General features: G+C 39.3%; 1 protein-coding gene across 4 annotated transcripts in view; it reads left to right on the forward strand.

The window, feature by feature from the left end:
• LOC141809579 (synaptotagmin-2-like) overlaps positions 1–23,122 on the forward strand; it is a 48,240-nt gene extending 25,118 nt beyond the window's left edge. For 3 of the 4 annotated variants that reach the window (XM_074696706.1, XM_074696789.1, XM_074696874.1), the window contains 8 exons: positions 9,140–9,380; positions 9,480–9,640; positions 11,593–11,727; positions 14,042–14,209; positions 16,035–16,202; positions 16,606–16,723; positions 17,313–17,446; positions 17,571–23,122. In XM_074696706.1, coding sequence (XP_074552807.1) covers positions 9,164–9,380; positions 9,480–9,640; positions 11,593–11,727; positions 14,042–14,209; positions 16,035–16,202; positions 16,606–16,723; positions 17,313–17,446; positions 17,571–17,786 — 1,317 coding nt within the window. In that variant the 5' untranslated portion in view covers positions 9,140–9,163 and the 3' untranslated portion in view covers positions 17,787–23,122. The remainder of the gene's footprint in view (positions 1–9,139; positions 9,381–9,479; positions 9,641–11,592; positions 11,728–14,041; positions 14,210–16,034; positions 16,203–16,605; positions 16,724–17,312; positions 17,447–17,570) is intronic. The other variant, XM_074696954.1, reaches the window with a different exon arrangement.
• Positions 23,123–23,364: the final 242 nt, after the last annotated feature.

The following is a 23,364-nucleotide window of genomic DNA, read 5'->3' on the forward strand; positions in this document are numbered from 1 at the left end:
AGAATTTTATTTTCAGGGCAGGTTTGTGACTGTTGCAGTGAAAACTTTCAACATAATCATCCCACATCTCAGCAGAGCAGAGCAGTCAGCATGCATCTCATGCCCGTTCCCGGCGCTCAGGCAATGACTTGACACTGGCCTCAAGCCAATTTCTTATTTGATTGGATGGTCACCTCGGCTGTAGTCTGGTTCTGTGCAATTCAGGACCTTTGATGGACACTATCAGGATTGCTTAGCAACAGTAATCTGCAGGCCCACCGCACGCACACACGGCCCTCAACTCCGCTGTATGTGAGACGCACACACATTCTTTACCGCCGTGGTCTACGTTAAAATACTGACGCTGGAATGCAATACTCATCGATCTGTTTCCTCTGAGGGGGGGAAGATGTGGTTACATCATGAGTGCTGATGGGGAAGTCTGAGGTCTGCAGGTTTACTTTTATGTTATGATACAGATATCCTCACATGCACTCAAGGCTGATGTCGATGATGTCTCCACAACACACAACCCTACAACCTTACTGGACACATGGACTGATGAGTGTGTGCTCCTGAAAACAGAAGTTGTCAAGCTCATAAACCAACTGAGTATTTTCCCCAGTAGGGATGAAATTGATAGAATTCAGACCTTTCTTTAAGCCTCAATGATCTTTGAGATTACTAGGGCTGCGAGAAATGAGTATTTTAATGATAAATGTATCTGCCTATAATTTTTTTTTCTATGAATGGATGAATCAGACATAAAAAAAACCCTGGTCTTCTCTTCGTTATGAGTTAGGGAAGTGGTTCTTCTGGGCCACGTCATTGATATAAAGTTTGCTAAAATCAATTGGTCGAGTGTCTGCTTGAGGCTGGCTGCAAAAGTACCAGAAACTGTAAACAAAGAAGCAAAAATGACTATTTTCACAGCAGAATAAACATGTTTACAGCCTGGTACAAAAAAGGGTCTTCCATCTGGATTGCTCATTTCTCTAACAGCACACACTATATAACGATTTTAACCTCCAACATAACTTAAAAAGTAACAAATGGATCTTGATGAAATTTTCAGGAAATGTTCAAAATGGGATAAGAAAGAAGCAATTAAATTTTGGAGGTGATCTGGATCACTGTCTGGATCCAGGATTTTTTTAAAGGATTCTTTATCATTATGAGATAGGGCCGTTTTCAACATATGTGTATATAACTCCACGATAAATGGTTGGATTGCTTTGCAAAACAATACAAGACAAGGTCACGGTAATTTCTGACAGATGCAAAACTACGATCCAGATCCTGGCAATATTCTGCGTACTAAGATCTTGAATATGAAATATGTACTGGGTCATCATAATTTTCAACACTGTCAGGTAACAAATTATCGTACAAACCTGCAACTAACACCAAATTGTAGCAGTCTGCTGAAAGGGAGTATAACATTAAAGTAAAGCTTGGCAAAGGTCTGCGCTCTCTGAGTGCTTTTCTAGTTGTTTTTCTTACTCGGCACTTTAGAAAATATTAAGATTACGAGTTTATCCAATCAGAAGCACAGCTCACCAGACTGACAGGTGGGCGTCATATAGCTGTTAGTGTGGAGGCTCAAAAGCTCACCCTGTTTCCAATATGGCTCACAGCTGTATGTTCAGTCTGGTGCGTTGCAGTACTAACAGGCACCTGGAGACAGGGATTCCTCCATTCTCACCCTATTGATGATCCTCTCCTCATTCATGTTAAGCTTAAAAATCTCAAACCTGTGGACTCCTGACCTGGCTGTGCTCATTATGTGGGTTTGTTGTTGTTGTAGTCAAGCTAAATTTTCAACACAGTTTGTTTTATTTTGAAAGTCGGATGTGATAATGTGGTTTCCAGGGACAACTTCCTCTTCTTCTCAGTCTACCTAGCGCAAATTGACACGTCACAGCTCCTGGCAACAATAGAAGGCTAGAGATTCTGGTCTGGAGGGCTTCTGCCTGATGGAACTGGGACGCAGTTGGGACACACTGGCCACACACTAAAGAAGCTTTCAGCCTTACTACCACGTTTCTTGTGGATCATTTTTTACTCAAACCTCTTAAGACCCAGCGTCCGCATATGTGAACATTACATTTCTGCCTCTCAGACCCCCATGATACTTCATTTTTTTAAAACGTCGACCCATTAACCACATTTAGGGACACTGCCCACATCATCTTTTGGTGAAATCACAACATTACACCCATTTTAGTAAAAAACACATCGTACAGTAACACCAACTAATAATCAAACTTCCCGTACAAAGACCAAGTCTAGTTATCATACTTATTAGGTCTTACTTATCCCAAATAGCAAGGTGAATTAAAAAATGCACACCAGACAAAAGCTTGGGTCTTAAGAGGTTAAATACTCGCTCTGACGTCCACCACTCTACACTCATGTTTATACCTGATGTAAACTGCTCTGTGACCAGAGAGTGATGCATCGATCGCACAGTGCAGCACATCGATAATGAAGTACACTTTTATTTTATCGATGTGCTGCTGTAGCCCTGGAGATTTAGAGATTTCCCTTATTTACACCAAAGTCAAGATGCAGAAAACAAAGAAAAATCCTCAAAAAGAAGCCATGGCTAGCTCTGAAGTTCCTCGGCTGTTACAGTACACACATACACACTTGGCAACATGCACACATTTAGTTTTATCATTTATTCATGCTGAGTGTTTTATGCATTCCCCTCCTTTTGTCCAAACTCTTCCTCCACATCCAGCAGCAGCGTTATGAAGCTACCAAAAGCTGAAAAACTTCATGACCTTTTCTGTAAAGAATAAAAAACCTGCCTCTTTGATTTCTCCTCCCAGCAGCGAGAACAAACAAACAAACGAACATTGAGGCTGCAGAACAAGTGAATGGTCGTAAAGTTGCCAATTATTCCTCGGCGTCATGTTGAGCTTGCGGGGGGCATGTGAGTATAAAGGAAGGCAGCGTCCAGATCTCTGTGTTCAGTGCTGAGAATAATGACAGCCCATTGGGTCGCAGAAGAGCATCAGACTGCAGTGAAATTATTCCTCCTGATGAAATTCAACCCACTAAATTGCTTTTCCTCCAAATGCCCAATTTGAGGAATGCTGCTCCCTGCGTTCAGTAATCTAATTTAAAACAACAAAGAGGAGCATTTCTCATTCTCTGCGCAAAATTATAATGCACTGATTCTAATTTAATCCAAGCGGACTCAGCTCTACAGTTGTCAAATGTGTCCAATTATCTGCAGCGTATGTTTTTCTCTGTTTTCTGCAAAAGCTATGAGACTCATTTACACCAGAGTGTCAGAATTGTCACACTCAGCAGGAAGTGCTAACAGATTGCTGGTCATTCAGAGCCCAGATATGCAAAAAGAAAAGAAACTGAAATTAAACAATCGCTCATTTGAGGGAGCTGGAAAGCAGAGCGTCAGCTGTTTGCAGAGGATCGGGTTTCAAGAGGATTAAAAGGTGAATCAGTTTGAAAAAACACCTCTTTTATTATCCGGTTATTGCATGACTGAAAGAACTGGCAGACAATGGTTCTGATTTACAGAATTATGCTTTGGATGCCTCTGGATATCTGTCGAGGTGTGACTGGGAGGTGCATAAATGGAGAGGTGTCAGAGTGAGTGGGCTGCACGCAGACGATTACCCACAAGAGCAGTTAGAGTTCTGGTTAAAGGGCACCAAGGTAGCGCTGAGGAAATGAACTGGCACCTCTCCAGCTACCAGCCCAATTTCCAGACTTCCAGGACTGGGACTGGACTGTCTGGTGAACAAACTGAGTCCCTAATGAGTCCCCACAGCTGCCCCATAATTTAATTCGACAGTGTGTTCTCGTCCATCTTCTTGAGGGCAACGTGCACGGCACAGATCCAAAAGATGTTCTTGAGGGATATTTTAATTTCTGAACTTAATAAGCAGCTACTGATAACCTTTATCAACTAAAAGCATGGAGGTCTGTTAACAATCAGGATTTTATACAACCCAATATGACTGCAGCTACCCTAACCGAGCATCAACCTGCAGAACTGCAAACCTGTAGTCCCTTGAGTGTCCACTTATAGCAGGCTGCAAAGCCATAGAAATCCCCACTAATACCCATTTTTGTTTGGGTCTTGGGAAAGTTTGGGTTTAAATAGCTCATTTGGAGATAGTGGGACCTGAAGTGATCTAAAGAATCACACAATAAGAGGCGCAGCTTGGTTAACAGGCAGGTGAAATATAGCCAATTGCTAGGAAGCCTAAGGTCTACCTCAGCTCTGTCTTTTCCCTTATTGCTTGGTTTATTGAAAGTTGGACTGGGTCAGCATCAAATTTAGTTATGCCAGTGTTTCCCAAACCTGAGAAAATTGTTTGTTTTCTTTAATGGAACATACAGAAAAAAAGTCACCAGTTTGACAGGACTTACAGACGTTTCCTTGATACCCCCCACCATTGCTCGGGGGCAAACTCATCATGTCTTGATGGTGGCTTAAGCCAGGAGCAGTAAAAAGAAAATCAGCAAGTTGTTAATACATCATTCTGCAATCTGGGCTGTTGTTGCAGGGCTGTTTAGCTCAGTGGTCTGTGTGTTGTTTTAGACTGGATAAGTGGTCCATGGTCTGGGACAAATTGCGAAACACAGGGCTAGGCTATAGGGATACATCGACAACTCATTGACAAAGATATGGTCAAATGAATGACATTCCTTTTGAAACATCAGCCTTGGTTTGGTTTGGTTCATCCTGGTACCACACATTTTGTGGCATTTCCTTTGACTAATCCAAGGACAGGTCCCCATATTACCAACCTGTACCATCCCACTATTGGGTACCCTTCTGTTGGGGTGCCAGACATACCAAACTGACCCCAGAAGGTGGAGCTAGAAACACTGAAGTCCGTTGATTGGTCAGAAGAATTATTACCTACCATGCAACAGCATCTGTATTTCTTCTTGTGGCACACAGTCTTCTCTGAAACAAAGTTTGATTGCACTGTTTATGAAAGAGCCACATGACAATCACGAAGAAGACCAATTGCTGGATGCCTTCCATCATTAATCTTTGTTTATTGTGTCACGTTTTTCTTCTTCATTGGATTTATTAGCGTGTCGCACTGCTATGGCATCATGCTATTACGTAGCTGACGTGGCTAGGTCCCCAAATTACCAGCCTTTACCATCCCACTGTTTAGGAAATGGAAATTTCACATTTTTCTACTTCTTTGGAATTTTTTAGTTGAAAACACTGTGGCTGAAATCACTCCCTATTCACTATATAGTGCACTATAAAGTGAATAAGCCATTTTGTAGTGCTGTCCAAAATCTGAGAGAGCATGGTCATTTACTATTTGGTCCACTCAATGTGTACTCGCGATGCTCACTATATTGCGGTTCAAACAGAAGAAATGGCTGATCACAGATAACGTGAAACAATATTAAAAACTGCCAGAGAATAACAGTTACCTCTATGTTTAACTTTTGGACAAGCCCGTCTTACAACTTCTAGCAGAGAAACAAACAGCACGGACGTTTGCCGCTAAACCGTTCATTGCGGGTGATGCATTCACTGGACCTTGTAATTCTCAAACACAGCATAGGTTCCACGCAAATATATGGTTTATTTAAAAAAAATGGCATGTATTAATTTTTCTATTATATTTGACTGTTATCACTGAAATAAAAAAACATTTTGCAGTGTTGGAGAGAAGTTAAAACTGTAAATCCCTAGCCGTCTATGGGGGACATGAGAGTAATTACGTCATTGTCAGCGGCTGGCGAATGAGTGGGTAGTGCCCGAAATGTTGTTTAAATCTAGCTGACTGAAGTGGATTATATAGTCCACTACAAATAATTCACTATATAGTGATTAGTAAGTAGGGAATAAGTGAATGATTTCAGACACAACCTGTGTCGCCCTGCTATGCTGTCAAGCTATGCAGTAGCTGACACAAATATTGGCATTTATCTTACATACCGCCTACCAATAAGGGGCACGGTCGGCTGTGGAAACGCAGAGAGGATCAGGCTTTACTGTTCCAACCTGAACCTAATTTTGCTGATCCATACTGGACTACTTGGTGAAAACAGGGCTTTGGTAACCCTTTTGAGTAAAGTGAAGAGATATTTCACTTTTGGTGAAACATGTTTTCATTTAATCGGTTGTGAGAGTTGAAAGTACCCTTTCTCATGTTTTGTTCCCAAAACCAACAACAAAAGAAGCTTATTCAGAGCTTTGTAATTGACATATTAAAGCTCACCCTCTGGGTGCCCCTTATTAAACAGACAAAACTCATTCTGTAGTTTAACTACCCGTCTCTATTATTCCTAAAAACAGATAAAAATGTAGTTACCTGTCCTCCCCCTCTCTCAAACCTCTAACAGATTATTTTGCTGAAAAAAGAAGAGTAAATGATCTGAGCTCAAAGTCATACCTCACGGTGACAGTAAATCCTCACATCATCAGCGTAACAGATGACTTTACTTTCATAGCGTTTACATCCCATTGGATTCCTCAGATGAGAGTTTTTGCCCTCTCACACAGACCTCACTGTTTCCTGTGTTTCTGTGTGATCCTTCATAAACAATGAACATCGCTGCTCTGATGACTCTCAGGGTGTCTGTTTATGCACCCATTCATCTTTCCGAGAGCGGGGCTGTTTCATTGCAGCTCTTGATCTCATCATCTGTTAAACAAATGGGATCATCTTAATCTATTAGTCAGCTACTGTGGCATAGAAATAAATCAGGAATGATGATAAAAGCTTTTGCTTTTGCAGGAACAACTCAATGATTCATCTTTTTTTCAGCTCGGCTTGTTTGCTTGAAGGCATCGTTTACAGACGGATGGGGAATCCTTCCCAGAGTTAGACGAGGAGATATATGATTTCTCTCTTCCTGTCTAAGTTTAGGGTTTGATGCAAATGAGGTTAAAGTTTGTTACTGTGCTTTTGTTTCAGCTCACTCACCAACTAATCTCACCAGAACTGTTTTATTCCCTAAATGAAGATAAGTAGACTCAGAAAGTCTTGAGATAACCTGAAGTTAAAGTTAAGTCAGCAGAAACAAAGCAAACGATGCCCCGTTGCATTTCTCCCTGAGCCTCTGTAAGCATCTTCCAGCTTTATATTCTGCCTGAACTCACCTGAAGACTCACAAACACATTAACACACCGTCCTCAGGGAAGGGACCGCCTCACTGTTGCCTGGAAACCAGATCTGTAGCTTATAGAAGATACAGATTAACTTCTGTTTATGAAGAAACAGCCTCATCACTTCAAGTGACTCCACGTTTTATCTTTTCGCACTATGATATGATTTAACAGTGAAGGATGAATTTACCTAAATGAGCTTTGACTTAGTTATCTGTTCCTCTCTGTGCTAGGCTACGCTAATATCTTTTATTTCCAGCTCCATATTTATTGAAAATTGTATACAATTTTCAGTTTTAAAAAAATGTTGTAGAAAAGCATTTCTCCGTACTCAACTCATTGTCTCCTAAGATCAGAAACATCCAATCAGTGAACGCGTGAATGCTTATAGTGACTTTTTGTAGAGATGGATGGAAGTTTTACATAGTTGGTTTTTTGATTGTCCTGCCTCACTACCTGATGCTATTTTTATACTTAAAACTTCTTATAAGAAGTACCGGGAGTTGTCACTTGTCATGTGACCACATGAGTTTTGACACCTTTCTATCCTCAAGAAAGAAGAGGTGAAAAATCTAATGAGCTAAACTGCCTTCTGGATGCACCAGTGATTTTTTTTTCTTAACTAATGTAATTTTACCATTTATGGAAGTATTTTGCTTTTTCAATAGAATTCACTAAAGTCCAACGTTTTCTTTTTTTTTTGATTTATTACTGTTATTTTTTATTATTTCTGTCTTTATTTGTTTGTTTGTTTATTTATATATTTATTTTTTAATTTAGCTGGGGAAAATTAAACCTTGCCTGTCTCCAATCCAACACCCTCTATCCTTTGCTCAGCCTTTTTATATATCAAAGAATGAAAACTTATGACATATAGATAGAATATGATATATGGACAGATACAATGGAGGCTGTCCAAAAAAAAAAAAAAAAAAAAAACCCAGAAAATATCAGACCTGCGTAAACTCTCAGCTCCTTTAAACATTGGATGAAGACTCATCTTCTACAGCTGCCTTTTATTTTAATATTTCAACAAATTATTTTAATATCTATATTTTCCTCACAGCTCTGCTCATTAAATGTTTGCCTAAATTTTTCATATTTTTTGAACTTGTGTTTTTTGTTTTCTTAACTTGGACTTTTAATTCCTTTCCAAAATAATTTTAAATCCAGTAATGAGATGTCTTTCAATGTGCTCTGTTGACCTTTGTAATGATTTTGTTTATGACTTGTGTGACGCACGTTGAATTTTTATGTTGCTTTATAAGTACAGATACAGCTTGGATACATTTTTCTTAAACATGCTTTTTTGCAAAGCAGTTTGTCCTTATTTATGTGCAAGTGCTCATCCCTCAAAGAAGCTTAAGTTTTGAGAGTTATATGATGTTAAAAAAGACTATCTATCAACAACTGTAATTCATGCTCCATTCTAAGCAGAGCTGAAAAGGAACAACAAGAAAAAAATTATAAAAAAATATATAAAAAACATCAAAACGAGAGTCACTGAACTTTGCATAACTGCTGCTTCAAATCAAGAATGTGCTCTACAGTTGTCTGTATCCACTTAAGAATAATATCAATAAACAGCCAGTGACTCACATACCTGCTAATAAGAAAGTGACAAAAAAAGTGACAGTGCAGAAAAACTTGGAGTTGATTGTCCAGGTGGATCCTGGACTATTGTATGAAAAAGTTGAGAAAGTAATGTGCCACTTAGCACAAGGACATTTGGCTAAAGTTTATGTTTGTATGTTTTTGTGTTTAAAACTTCTCAAACTGAAGCCTGAGGAAGATTTTAGGGGCCTATGACTGACAGAGAGCCAAAACCTATGAGTAAAGTAAAGTTGTGAACATGGAGGTCCCAGTCTGACCCCTCCAGTGTTCTGGTTCTGGACTAAGAGTTCAATTACAGCTCTTTTGAAGTTTAAATATTCCTTCTGGGTTTTTTGCATGTCTCTTTTCATGTCTCTTCACCGAGGTTACGACCCTTCACTCTCATCTTCCTCTGTGTCTGATCTGTGTCTGCTTCAGGGACGCTGCACCTAGTCTTTGACAATGAAGTTCAACTTGTTCAGAAAGCCACAGGCCATGCAGGCCGCCGAGCCCACCGGGGCCACCACCGTGACCATGGCTCCCACCGCTGTCCAGCCGGCCGTCGCTATCTCCACAGCGGCGCCGGAAACTTCAGGCTCCAACAACACAGAGATCAACAAGAATGACATGTTTGAGGAGATCAAGAGTAAATTCCTGAATGAGATTGATAAAATCCCACGTGAGTAGAGCTCTTTGGTTGACTTCATGTTTTCTAATTGAGGAACACCAAAGCTTGGAGTCCGTGTGACACCGTGCTCTGTTTTTCTGACCCTTACAGTGCCGCCCTGGGCTCTGATTGCCATCGCCGTGGTTGCAGCATTGCTCATCCTCACCTGCTGCTTTTGCATAATCAAAAAATGCTGCTGCAAGAAGAAGAAGAACAAAAAAGGGAAGAAGGGCAAGGATGGCTTCAACATGAAGAACATGCAGGGTGGTGAGGTATGACGCATTGTGCCCCCTACAGGCTGAAAACTCGCATTACGAAGAAGTGTTTGGTGATGCTTTTTCTCTTCAAATTATTTCCAAAGCATTTTATTTCTTTGTGATGAATTTATTGCCGTTAAAGATGTGTGTAGCTAATGACGTTTGATCTTTTACCGGCAGCTTTTGTAGCCCAGGCTGTAGAGGACACAAGGAGAGCGCTCTTCCCCTGCTTTATTCGATGTTTTTGTGGTGGTTGTTTACTGTGTGACGTATTCCATTGTGGCCCCGTGGTGAAAAATGACACTCTTTGTTCCGGGTTGGCAGAGAAAAATGAGCACTTCAAGAAGAGAGTAACAGAAGGGTTTCATAGAAATTCAGATAGATTTCGGGCGCTAATGTTGCAGATATTAGTGATTCATTCACGGACCAATCAGCTGACATCGCCACAGATCGCCTGGACTGCAGTGACAGCTAATTAAAACGATCAATTACTCACGTCCGTAGCGTGAATGCATCGTCCAAGCTGAAAACAAGCGTGCCATTTCTCATCATGATCGTGCTGGTGGTGGTGGTGTTGACTGCCCCTCTTTTTTGTAGTGTGTTTGGTGTCTTGTGAGTTGAATCTCTTCCTCTCTCTGCTCTCCTCCTGTTCTTTTGTTCCCCGCGTTGTGTCTGTCTTGTGTGTGCCTCGTGTTTCATGACTGTGGTGGACTCCCGCTCTACGGTAGGTGGATAGCTCTTGGTGATGCTCTCTGACCCCCCAGGGGCGGAGGGGGGTTTCATGGAATGAAAGTCGTAGCTTCCTTTTGCTCTTTTTGATTTTTTTTATTCCTTTGTAGCCCCTCCCAACTTTTGAGTTTTGATTTTTTTGGTATGACAGCTTGAGAATGAAATACTGGAAAGCTATGATGTGCTCCATAAACCCCAGAGAGGAGAGTCTAACCATCTAACACATTGTTCTTGGGACAATGTAACTGTAACTCACACCAATATGCAAAGTATTGGACTAAGAGATGATATGCAAGACACTTTTAACACTATTAATCTGTGCATGTGATAAAGGGCATGGTTGGTTGTTTGGGAGACATGGAAACGGTGATGATAAAACTGCATGAAGAGCTAGATACTCGCACATCTTTCCTTGAATGGCCTTAAAAAGACTAAAAAGATACAAAAAAAAAGAGATTATTTACTCTTAAAACCCTGAAGCAAGATGCCTCTACATGATTCAAATAGCTGGCTGTGCCCTTTAATCCTGAACCATTGACTGTAATGATGGTGATTAAAAAAAAAAAAGAGAGGCATTTTTTTGGTGCCACATAAATTTGGAGGTGAAACAAAGCATGCATCGGAATTTAACTTGAGCTCTGAAAGTTTGAATGTGAGGTTTAATAAGACAACAAATTAAAATCTTGCTAAAAGCTGTTGGTTATCCAGAAGCCATCCCCTTGCACTAAATATTGCCTTTTTATAATTTGAATATGCACTGGCCTTCGCTCTTGTGAGCTAGTTCCTTCGAGGATCATATAAAAAAAAAACATTTATCTCCTTCATTCAGCAAAAACAAAACATTTCATGCAAATATCGGATTTAATTGGACTCTTTTTGATACATTTATTCCCCCTCTTAGTGGAACTAGCATGCAAAGCCTCAACTGACTGGCTGTCACTGAACTGCACAAGCATGTTGAAGGAAATGATCCAAAAGCACCGTGAGGACGACAGCGTGCAGAAACACCAGATAGTGAAATGTTATTTATCTGTTACCAATAAAAGATACACTCCTGTGTGTAAACATGAGGTGCTGTGCAGGTAAGCAGTAACCAAAACATGAATCTCCCATGTAAACAAAACAACTCCTGGAGCTCCAGTGTCTGTGGCATGCTGGCTGTTGTGGGGAGCCCTGTGTTCAAACCTCTGATCCACTGAGTCTAACGGGATGTTTGATCTTTTACCTTTACACCACAGAAACTCCAGGATGACGAAGACGATGATGAGGGAGAGACTGGACTGACGGAGGAGGAGAAAGAGGAAGAGGAGAAAGAGCAGGAGAAACTGGGGAAGCTGCAGTACTCTATTGATTATGACTTTGAGAATACAAAGGTCTGTGGTCACTGCAAATTATATTACACGCTTTTAAAAGATAGATGCAAAATTTTTCCAACAGACTGAACAGACTCAGATTTTTAAAAGTACAAGCCAAGTTTCCCTTTTGGTGTGAATATTTCTGCCATTTTTATATGTTTAGGTCAGTTATTAACTGCCCTGGGTGTACCTTATATTTGAACTTAAAATAGACTCACTTTTATATATTTGCCTGTTCATAATCCATGATTTAAAATGAGATTATCAGTGTCAAAATAAGTCATTACTAAATACTATTTCTCAGCATCTGTGGACACCCCTTGGACGACACCAACCAAGCTGGCAAAGTGTAGCAGCGAGAAGCAAGATCTGTGCTTTTCCTTGAAGAAAATGACTTCTTGGATTTATTTAAATGTCAGACACTGGAGCTGGAATTCAGAGTAGAGGAAAGCTACTAAACAGGAGAGTGAAAGAAAAAGAGCTGCTTTTTAGTCATTTGCTTCAAAAGAAACACATGACTTGGCCAGAGCCCTTACCACAGTGGGTTATGGTGCTCTTTGTAAATGGAGTTTTTAGCTGCGTTTCCACACAGTTTGGTACAGTTAAGCCTGATCCCGTATATGTTTCCACATCAAAACTGTGCCCTCTTGTGGTAGGGGGCGTGCAAGCCTGATGCCAAAAACTGCAGCTGTTAAATAATAGTGTGACGCCGTAGCAGCACAACACAGTGTATCCCCGCTAATAAATCCAACAAAGAAGAGAAATTGACACAGTAAACAAAGAGCATTGATGGAAGACATGCAGCATTTCGTCCTCTCTGTGATTGGCATGTAGCTCTTGGATTCAAAGTGCAACCAAGTTTTGTTTCAGAGAAGTCTGTGTGCCCCCAGGAGAAATGAAGCCGCTGTCCGTTAAGTGACGATTCTTTTGACCAATCAATGGTCTGCAGTGCTGTAGCTCCACCTTCCGAGGGCGGATCAGTTCAGTCTGGCACCCATACGAATAGGTCTCAAAAAGTGGGATGGCCCGTCTTGGTTATTTGGCGATCTGTCCCGGGATAAGTCAGTGGAAACGCCACAAAATGCATGCCGTACCAAGACGAACCGAACTGGTCTGCTTGGTGGAATTGTGACTTTAATCTTGGAAAAAAACTACGCATAGCAGTGACACAAAGGTGTCATTGCTGTCAACGCCAAACAGAAAGTCCCCATAGAGTCTTTAAGCTTGAGATGTTGTGCCCTAATATTTGAGCCTTTGAGGAGCTGGCACTCAGACTTTATTAACCATACTAGGCTAATCTGCTGGATGTTGCTTAGATAAGATAACTAGCTTACAAGTATGATATTTTGGACGGTGACAAATAAGGGTTGACATCAAAATGATGCTCTATACTTGTCAAAACAACATGTAAGATGTTTGTGTAAATGTGTAGTTTGCATTTCTTTTGTTGTCATAGTATTTCATATGACATTTCTACCATTTTTGATTAAAGGATCAGTCCCATTAAATTTTTAAATGTTGCAATCACCAAAGCATGACAAGTATTAAATAATTCACCCTTCTAAAAGTTACGCAGGAGAACTGATGAAATAAGTTACTTGTTTTGTAATTATCACAAAGTATATTTTACATATTTCGTTTCTAAACTTGATAATACAGCTTATGTTGTACTGAGCAAATTAGTCTGCTGTATAAATCAGTGTTTTCTCTGTTTTTGGGTCAGTTGGTTTAAAGTTATAAAGTTCTTTAAAAGTTACCAATTGATATCTATCAGTTAGGTGTCTTTTACCCACTTTCCAAAATGTGGAGCTGGTCCTTTAAGGTCTGGAGAGCTTTGTCAGAAAAAAAGCAAACAGACTGAAAATAGATTAGGAATGGTTATGTGTCAAGAGAACAGATGAGTGCACTGTCAGTGATTCAATATTTTTTACCATCATTAGTTCAACGCTCAGTGATATAAAAAGAGTTTAATTTTATGACATGGACTAAAAAGGCCTTGGAGAGACAACGCTTTTAGTAAAGGTGACTCAAAGTTGGAAACGTGTCTGAATGATCGTCTCTATCATCCCTATCTCTGGCTCACACATGTATAAATCACTCTGTGACAATTGTGAGACTGAAGCAAACCTTGTGACATGCAATATGTTTCCATCTGGGCAGGAAGTCTGCAGTGATTGATTACAAAGCTCAAGTTGTCTGACGATGTTACATAACCAATCTCTGCAGCAGTGACCCTGAAACAAATGAAAAATCTCACAGACTTTGGCTTGGCCTTTTCTTGTTAAAACTTTCCCTTTGCTCTCCCCCTATCTATTATCATATCAACACACAGCTCACAGTCGGCATCCTTCAAGCTGCAGACCTCATGTCCATGGACTCAGGTGGAACCTCGGATCCTTACGTCAAAGTCCTGCTCCTGCCTGACAAGAAGAAGAAGTTTGACACCAAAGTCCATAAGAAAACGCTGAACCCTGTCTTCAACGAGACATTTGTATTCAAGGTGAGTCTTCTCTTCGTGTGATTGCTTCTGCTCTTACAAACTCTGGTTCAGGGGATTTTTTCACACTGCTCTCATAAACTGTAAACAGAAAGACATTAAACATTTATGGACGATAGAAAAAGAGTTTGCATTTACATGAGCTGCAAAAATGATCATCCTCACCCCATGACAGTGTGTCCCTAACACTGTGAGTGTGTCTTGTCATCGTGTGTGTATCCACTGGCCTGTGCAGCTTTAAGTACATGCTGCTCTTCCTTTTCCTGGCTAATAAAACCCACAGAGACTTGACAAGCCTCTGGTTCAGGCTGGGAGCTCTGCCTGTCTAATGATTCGCAGCAGCAGGAAAAACACATTCAACTGCACTTTCATATCCACATAGACACATTTAGTGCTCTTTTTCCTGCAGAGGACGGTGGTGTGAAGATTGTCTTCACCTTTTATAAAGGAGAACTTTAATCATCTGGAGCATTTTATCTGTTCTTATTCTCTCCAGGGTTTTGAATGACTTGATTTCACATAAGAAATCTTTTTATTCTGTGTTAACAACAGCTTTTAAGCATGAGTTCATATTGAGATTGCAACTTTAAAGCCTTATAAGCATGCATTTCTTACATGCATATAGCAAACCTAGCACACCTGATGCAATTATTGGAAAACAAGAACACTAAAACCCAAAGTTCAAATTACTCAATTGTGTGTTTTCAGTGTTTTAACTAATGATTTCTGATTGGATTTAACTTTTGTTACCGTTTCAGTAAGCACAATTTAAAATCATTTGTTTTTGTGACTGCGTTTTGTAACCGTAAGTGAAGAGGGGACGCAGTCAATATGAGACCCTGCTGTACTTGAAGATCCGCAACAGTGGCACAGGCTGTCTTTGCTCCACATGACACTGACTGTTTGTTTGTGTGTCACAGCATGGACCAGCTGTCTGTGCTCCTTGTGGCATCAATCAGCTGTCCACGCTTTATATGGTGGACTGGCTGCCTGTGTCAAAAATAAATAAATATATTGTTTTACATTTTCAAAATTGGCCTAAACAATATGATAGTCCAGTCAAAATTTGCTTTTATTAATATATTAACCAGTAGGCACACTGCAAAATCAAGAGGTACAAGATTCTGTGCCATGGAGCACAGACCACCCGTCAGTGCTGTGGGGCTCAGACAACCTGTGCCCTCTGAAGAACAATATTTCAATGTACAGCAGGGTCCCCCATCTCCTGCCTTTCTTTTGCACTCAAGGTTACCTAAGTTATGAAATAAGAGCCGATTTTTGTTGTGACGGCATTTGTAACCATGAGCGAGAAGGGAACGCTGTGGATATGAGACCCATCTGTACTTTAAAACATCATTTAACTTAGTTGTTGAGCTTTGCTCCAGTTTTTTACTATTACATTTACTTAATTCATAAGGCATCTTTATTGATATCACATCTTTTAGTTTTGAGTAAGGCTAGCTTAATGTGTTTTACAGTGATATGCAACATTTTTAATATTTTAATTTGTAAAAAATGGGCATCAGGTTTATTTGATTAAAGACATTCAGTAAAATTATTTTCAATAAAAATTATAAATACTTAAGATTTAGATTAACTTAAGTTTCATATTTCATTACTTAGTTTTTTTAAGGTAACCAGGTTACAAGCATTTTTCAAGTAAACTGAACTTATCGGGGTTTACAGTGAAGAGGAAATGTGAAAAAAAAGAAAACATTTATATTCCAACAGTAAAATTTAGAGCAAACACTCTGAAGCTTATTTTTCCTACTTTGAGTTTTTCATGGAGTCATAACCAGAACATTTTGTCTTTGCATCTCTCTGTCAGGTGCCCTATGAGGAGCTTGGAGGAAAGACTCTGTGCATGTCTGTTTACGACTATGATCGATTCTCCAAACACGACGTCATCGGGGAGGTGAAGATCCCCATGAACACCATCGACCTCGGACGGCCCATCGAGGAGTGGAAGGATCTGGAGAGCGCGGATCAAGAGGAGGTGCTGTAGTGACTTTTAGATTTAAGAACTATTGATTAAAATGTTTTTGTGACATTTAAAGTATATTCGGGGATAACCCCCTGAGATTAACCATCTTGTTATAAGAGAACAAATCCTCAAATTCATAATTCTCAGTAGTGCAATCATTTTCAGAGACTCGACTGTAAAGAAATGCATGACCTTGGAGATTTCTCTGGCATTTTTTATTCATAGAAAAATGCTCTGAAGCAAAAATGAGGCTCTAATTCACCTCAGAGAATCACAAAAACCTTGAGGTTTCGCTGCCTTGCTTCTTAGATTCTAACCACTAAGTGGAAGTCATTCCTTTAGGCAAAGCATGCAGCTTTGTGTGTATCTGATTTCATGTGTATCTCTGTCTCTCCTCTCTGTGCCGTCTTCTCAGCCTGAGAAACTGGGAGACATCTGCATCTCCCTGCGTTACGTCCCCACCGCTGGCAAACTGACCGTCTGCATCCTGGAGGCAAAGAACCTGAAGAAGATGGACGCCTGTGGATTATCTGGTGAGGAAATGCAAAACAAACTTTTAACTACATTTTTAGAAGAACTGGTACTTTGTAAGACCATGTTTCACCCTGTGTCAACAAACAAATCAGCTACAGAAGATTGCTGAGCCTAGAATAGAGTGAAAACATGTAAGAAAGCTTAAAAGTCCAAGCATAATAAAGTAACAGGTTTGCATTTGTAGGAATACTGCAAGTACACTGCCTGGCCAAGTATAAAAAAGTTGCCACCAAAAGAAAGACCAAAAGAAATAATAATGCAACACTGGGTGGAAATAAATCTTGTGACATTGCAGACGCTTATCGAAACAATGCCACAACAAATGCGTCCCGTAGTAAAAGCTAAAGACGATCCAACAAAATATAAAAGTGTGTGACATTTTTTTTGGTGGCAACTTTTGTTTTGGCCGGGCAGACCAGCTTTTGGTTTTCAAAACCTTTAAATAAGTATATATTTAAAAAGAAATGAATCCAGAATCATAGAGTCATAGAGTCATTCAGCACAAAAAAGAAGAGGAAAAAGTTATTGGAAAAGCAGAAATCTAAGAAGTACAACAGCTTGATTGTCTGTCCTGATGTCCTCTTTCAGATCCTTATGTAAAGATCCAGCTGCTGCAGGGCGGCAAGCGTCTGAAGAAAAAGAAGACCACAGTGAAGAAGAACACCTTGAACCCTTATTATAATGAATCCTTCAGCTTTGAAATCCCCCTGGAACAGATGCAGGTACAGCATGAGCCAAACCTACTTGTTGTTTCTTCTTGAATGAGTTAATTAAACTTGCCTGTGTGCAAAGAGAAGAAGAAAATGAGACTCATTTCGCTCTCAAAAATTCTCTTTTGTTTTACAGAAAATCTTGGTGGCAGTCACAGTGTTTGATTACGACAAGATCGGTAAGAACGACGCCATCGGAAAGATCTTTGTTGGCAGTAAAGCGACCGGCCTGGGTCTGAAGCACTGGTCTGACATGCTGGCTAACCCTCGCCGCCCCATCGCCCAGTGGCATCCACTGCAGCCAGAGGAGGACATCGACGGTCAGCTGGCGTCCTTGGCTGCAAAGAAGTAACGTGCTCCACCAACCAGCTAATGCACTAACTCAGAAAACCCAACCCCCGCCTCTACTTTGCATGAAACCCCCATGACTTACTACATGACAACTGGTCATGAAACCTGCTCAGCAAAAAAGAGACATCTTAGAATATCCGCTCATTCATGGTTAAGTCAAAAAAATATTTTTGAGCATCACATTTCACACATTAGTGTATGCTGAGAGGAGTGGCGTTGAGTTATCGGGTGACTGGTTCATGACTGATCGACTTTTGGTCTTTCTTTCATTTGAAGAAACTGATTTTTAGGGTGCTGACACTGAATTAGAGTCTCAGTGAGGACAACGTGGAAATAAAGCTTTAGTTTAGTTCTTAGAGCATGCTTTCCTTACCTCCCCACTGCTCTGCATACACCACACCCAGTATTGTAGCTTGCTATTAAGTGTGCTATAACTTGCAATAGAGAGTACTGTAGTATTGGGTTATTTCCTGCATAGTCTGTTTAAGTCTATTTAATGCAAAAAAGATTTGATCCAAGTATGAATGAGACAAAGGTCACTAAATGCTGCAATCCATGTTGCAATATATTTTCAAGAAAGTTTGATCTATCAGCTCACTTTTCAGAAAGGGGAGACAGTGAACATAGCAGGAATGACATGATTGTGAAAATTTAGTTTGCTTGTTTTGTCTATGCATTACGGTAAAAAATGCATTTCTGTGTCTTCAAACAATCCAATGTAGGACAGGAGAACAAGGGTGCCTTTCCTGATATGATACACTTCGTTTTATTTTGGCGGGCAACTTCCACAGAGTGAAGTCATTCATAAGTCGTCACAGACACTGTGAATGTCCCATCTGAAATGTGTACCGAGCTGTGTTTGACCACTTGGATGTAAAACCTTACCTGTCTCTGGACTGAGTAAGGGTACTAGAAGGCTAACCAATGACGCTCTGACTATGCTTCCTTTAGATTCTGCTGTCACTTCCTGAAAACGGTGCCATCTGACAGTTTTATTTTGACATCGATCAAATGTCTTTTCTTTTCCAATGTGGTAGTTTACAGAACATGCTGCAGTGCACTTCAATGCTCGTGAAGTAGATTAAGGATTTATGTGGAAGAGAAAATGTTTTTATAGAGAATCGATTCTGAATTGTAAGATGTAGCTTGCACTTTTTAAGAGAACAGGAATTCACACACAAACTGCATATTTGTAAAATCTCAACAGGGCAAATACTACATCAGACATAATATATGACGAACATATCTTGGACCATTTGCTTGAACCAAATAGAGCTGCAGAACCTAGCATGTATCATGCCTCACAGTACTTCATGTCGTTGACTCGCTCAATCATCTGCTGCAGGATAAGTGACCCTGGAGACAAAGTGCTGCAACATGGTGGTGTTAAAACATCACATAAGCATAAAGCTTTAGATCAATGCGCAGAGGGATGGGGGACAAAGAAATGCAAGATTTTGAAGCTTAAATGCAACACCTGATTCTGAATTTGAAATTTTAACACCACTAAATTTTGTCAAACATTTGTCTTTTTGCTGAAGTATAGACGCAACTATTTTACATACTGTTGAAATTAAACAGCTTGTTTAGGGGTCTAAAACTTGATCAATTCACTTTGGATAAAAATTATTCCTGTTTGTTCAGGCTGGTAAATGCACTCCTGAAATTGTGTATCATAAACTGCGCCTTTAGCGCTTTCTTATTGATTTCCAACCATTTGTACCCAAAGGAACACTTCAGCTGCAGCCATTGGGTTTGTGGAAAGATTATGAAGCAGCTTCAACAAATGCAAAATAAAAATTGAGTCACAGATGTTATGCTTTGACCATAAACAAAAGGATTTTTTTAAAGAAAAATATCAAAGTTTACAAAATTATAAAACTAGAAGTGCCCTTTTGCAGAAGCATCACTAACACAACGTATGGTAAACCATAGCGTTCAGATTAGCCATTCAAAAGAGAACTATAACATATTAAGATTCATATTTATAAGAAGCAACATTTGTGTTGTACCTATGAAGTGTTAAGTTGATTTAATTTAGATATACAATTAAATCACAAATGATCTTATGGTTAAACAGAAAGAAAATCACACTTGACCTTTGTGTACATTTCCGAACATTCAAAACTCAAGTCAAAGTCAAACATTTTATTATGATTATTTCAGTGGTGTTTAAAATATCAATGACAAGCTCACTGTGTTGGTTTCAGGAATAGAACTTAAGTTGCAGATAAAATTCAAATAATCAGACCTCTCTGCATCCAGCAGTTAAAAAGTGTTTTTGCCGGAGGATGAACAGCAGCAGCATACTGATCGGTCCATTCACCTTCCTACTTCTTCCTACTGGTATCATTATGCATCGCGCAACTTTTGTGAATAGGCTACAGCATGTATTCAAAAGATGATGTAAATAGTAGCATGTTTTAAAGAGGAACCATAATTATATTGTGTATGTGTGTTTGTGTTCTGTGTCATTTTTGATAATAAAAGGGTTAAAAAAAGAGTATGCTCTGACTGCAAACTGTGTATGTGTTCTTGTTGAATGAGACTGAATGTGTGTCTGAAGAATTCATGTTATGGTTCACAGGTTTATTGTTGCCTGGACTTAAAGCAGGGATCTTTGTGAAAAGAAAAACACCAAATTTCCCACAATGCTGCTGCATGACTGTCTGGTTTCCTGTCACTGTTTGTATGTGTCCTCTGTGCTAAATCCAGTCTTATATGCTTGGGCTACAAGTCATGTTATTGATGTTAGTTTCTGCATATGTTAACATTGACGAGTCTATAAGTCTGAAAGGAGGAATATCTGCCTACCTTGATTTTTAATATCAGTGTACCATGTGTTTTCTTCTTCATTCCCTCCTCTCAGATGGTTTTAAATATCGTTCATTAAATGCAGACAGTTTAATCGACTTGTAGCCCCTCTCTTCTCCCTTTACTTCATTAAGTTTCACCCTCTCATCTTATTGCTGTTCAAATAAACTCGCTCTCACACGTCACATTCAACTCCAAAAGAGTAATGAGTGAGCTTAATGATTTGCATATGAAGTAACTAGACTTAATATTAAACTTTGCCATGCTGTTCCTTTTAATTTCAACATTGCTGCAGTAGTTCTGTGAAATATCACAGCGTATGACTGATGTAAGGAGCTCCAGTTACTTTAAACCATCAATAATCTTTTCATCAAGTAGAAACAGTCTAAGTAATGGATTGCAATGGGATGAGCTGGTGTTGTGTCACTTGTGCATGCTCTGAGATACTAATGCTGTGTCACCCATGAAAATTTAATGTGGGATTCACTGCCTTTTTAAGTCATTGTCATTTACTATTCACAATGTTCACGCTGCACACGTTTTCCTCCGATGCCACGCTCAAACATTTGAATCTAAGAAATCCTCATTTCAACTCTTTATATTCAATATGCAAACTAAAACAAAAACATGTATTTAGAAGAGATGAAAAGTTCAACTTAAAACAACATATTTCAACCATATTAAGAAAAAAGTGACATAATCTTAAGAATTAAGTCATAACTCTATGAGAATGAAGTAGTGGGGGAAAAATGTTTTTACAAGAAAAATCATCAACTGTGGAGAAAAAAGTACATTTATGAGATTAAGGCATAAATTTACAAGAATATGCTTATAACCTTCAAGAATACGTTTTTAATTGTATGAGAATAAACCTTTTCTTCTGATACTGTGAAAGACGTAATAATTAAGGGGCTGTGAATGATTCCCTGCCCTCCCAGTTTTAATGCAGGAAGCTAACTGCTCACTATGAATAAAATTTTGATTTTATCTTCTTAAATAACCAACCTGTTCTTTTTAAATTTCCAAGTATCTTCTCCTTTTTTCTATCTAAAATGTCTCTTTATCTTCAACCATAGACATATGCTGCGCACCATCAACTAACCTTAGATATTAGCTGGGCTAACGACCAGTTAGCTACCATCACTGTTAGCAGGCTAACGTTAGCAAGGAACTTTCCCATTTTTGCTGTCATTTAATGAGCATTAACAACCAAGAGCCGAATTACGTAAGTGTAAAATGAAGTTATTCTCCTTAATTAAAGTGTTAGCGGAGTTTTCACCCTTGTAAAACAAACAGTAAGATTCGCTAGCTAGCTAGCTAGCGGTCAACTGATAACAAGCATTTGAGCGTGCTAACTGCTTAGCAGTGGCGAAAAAGCCATCTCTAACACCAAACCAGGTGCCCATACGGATATGCATCTTAATTTTATTTGCTAAATTACAGGTATTAGTAAGATTCCTTTAATTAAATTAGCTTTATAACACTTAATGAGCCTTTCATCATGACATCAGAGGAAAATTTCTTCCATGTTAAATATTGTGAATTACATTAACCTTTCCTTGCAACATACAGACTATGGTGGTGGTGAAATGCGCTTTATTTTAAGACACTCACAGCATAATAAGATGTCATTGTGTCACTAAAGGCAGAGAGGCATAAGGAGCAAGTCATCATTCAACTTAAATGTCAAATTTATTCCAAAAAAAAGAGAGAGAGAGAGAAAAGAAAAAAAGATAGAAATAGCAAGGAGAAGTAATTTCATTTTTTCCTTTCCTTTCTTTTCAAGACAGAGGGTGTTTGTGTGGAAATTAACTGGTATTACAGTGAACATGACGAAGAACTGATAACTAAAGTGTGCATAAAGGAAAATAATCAAAGAAAGTGCTTGTTTTAAACTCATCAAGCCTTTTTGTGTAACCTTGCCTCTTAGTTTTCTCTGTCCCTTGGGCTGCCACTATTCTGTCTGCTTTTTTGTGTATCTGTATTTATTTTTGGTGTACTGTCAGCAAAATTAACTGTCATCTTTCTGCAAAGCAGGCAACAAAATCCCTGTCTTCCTTCCTAAACTATCCAGAGCACAGACCCAAACAGTGCAGATCAACATTATTCACAATGCAATACTGCCAACCTGCTGCTCCAGTAAGGGTTCTTATTTTGTCCTCTTATGAGAACACAGCCATGATACAGAACATCCAAAGACCTGATCATAATCCCGCTCCATCTCTCATCCACTTTTCAAACAACATAGACAAAGAAATGCCTGAAAGTCTTTCTTGTTTTTGTCTTGTTGTAGAAGTGTGTCGATAGTTGTGCCTTTCTGTGATTTGCATGATTAATTTCTGTACAAATCCACGTTTTCCAGCAAAAGAAAAAAAGTGGGGGGATAAAAAGACAAAAACATGTACTCATAGATCACTTTATGTGAAACTGAATGATTACAGGGAACCAAACTATGGGATGTGGTCAGGACATTTCTCTGTGTTGTCAAAATGTAATCATAGGAAATAAAGGCATTTTAAGTAGCCCGGTCCTGTGTGGTGTGTGTATGGGGTGAAAGGATGCATTTCCTCGTTTGGACAATAGGTGGCATCATTCTCAACATGTACTGTTCTCTCTGCTGCAGTGTTCATGTGACAGTTAAACACGGATTGAAACCAAACCAAGTGCAACACATTTATAGAGTGATTGATTTACATCTGGTTTATCTTTAAGACATATCCAGAGTTTTACTTTTTCACTTACCTCCAGTGCTGGTAACTCTTTTT

Source organism: Halichoeres trimaculatus, unplaced genomic scaffold (genome assembly GCF_033239565.1).
Source record: "Halichoeres trimaculatus isolate MK-OKI-2021-1 unplaced genomic scaffold, fHalTri1.1 fHalTri1_scaffold_1, whole genome shotgun sequence".
Taxonomy (NCBI): Eukaryota; Metazoa; Chordata; class Actinopteri; order Labriformes; family Labridae; genus Halichoeres; species Halichoeres trimaculatus.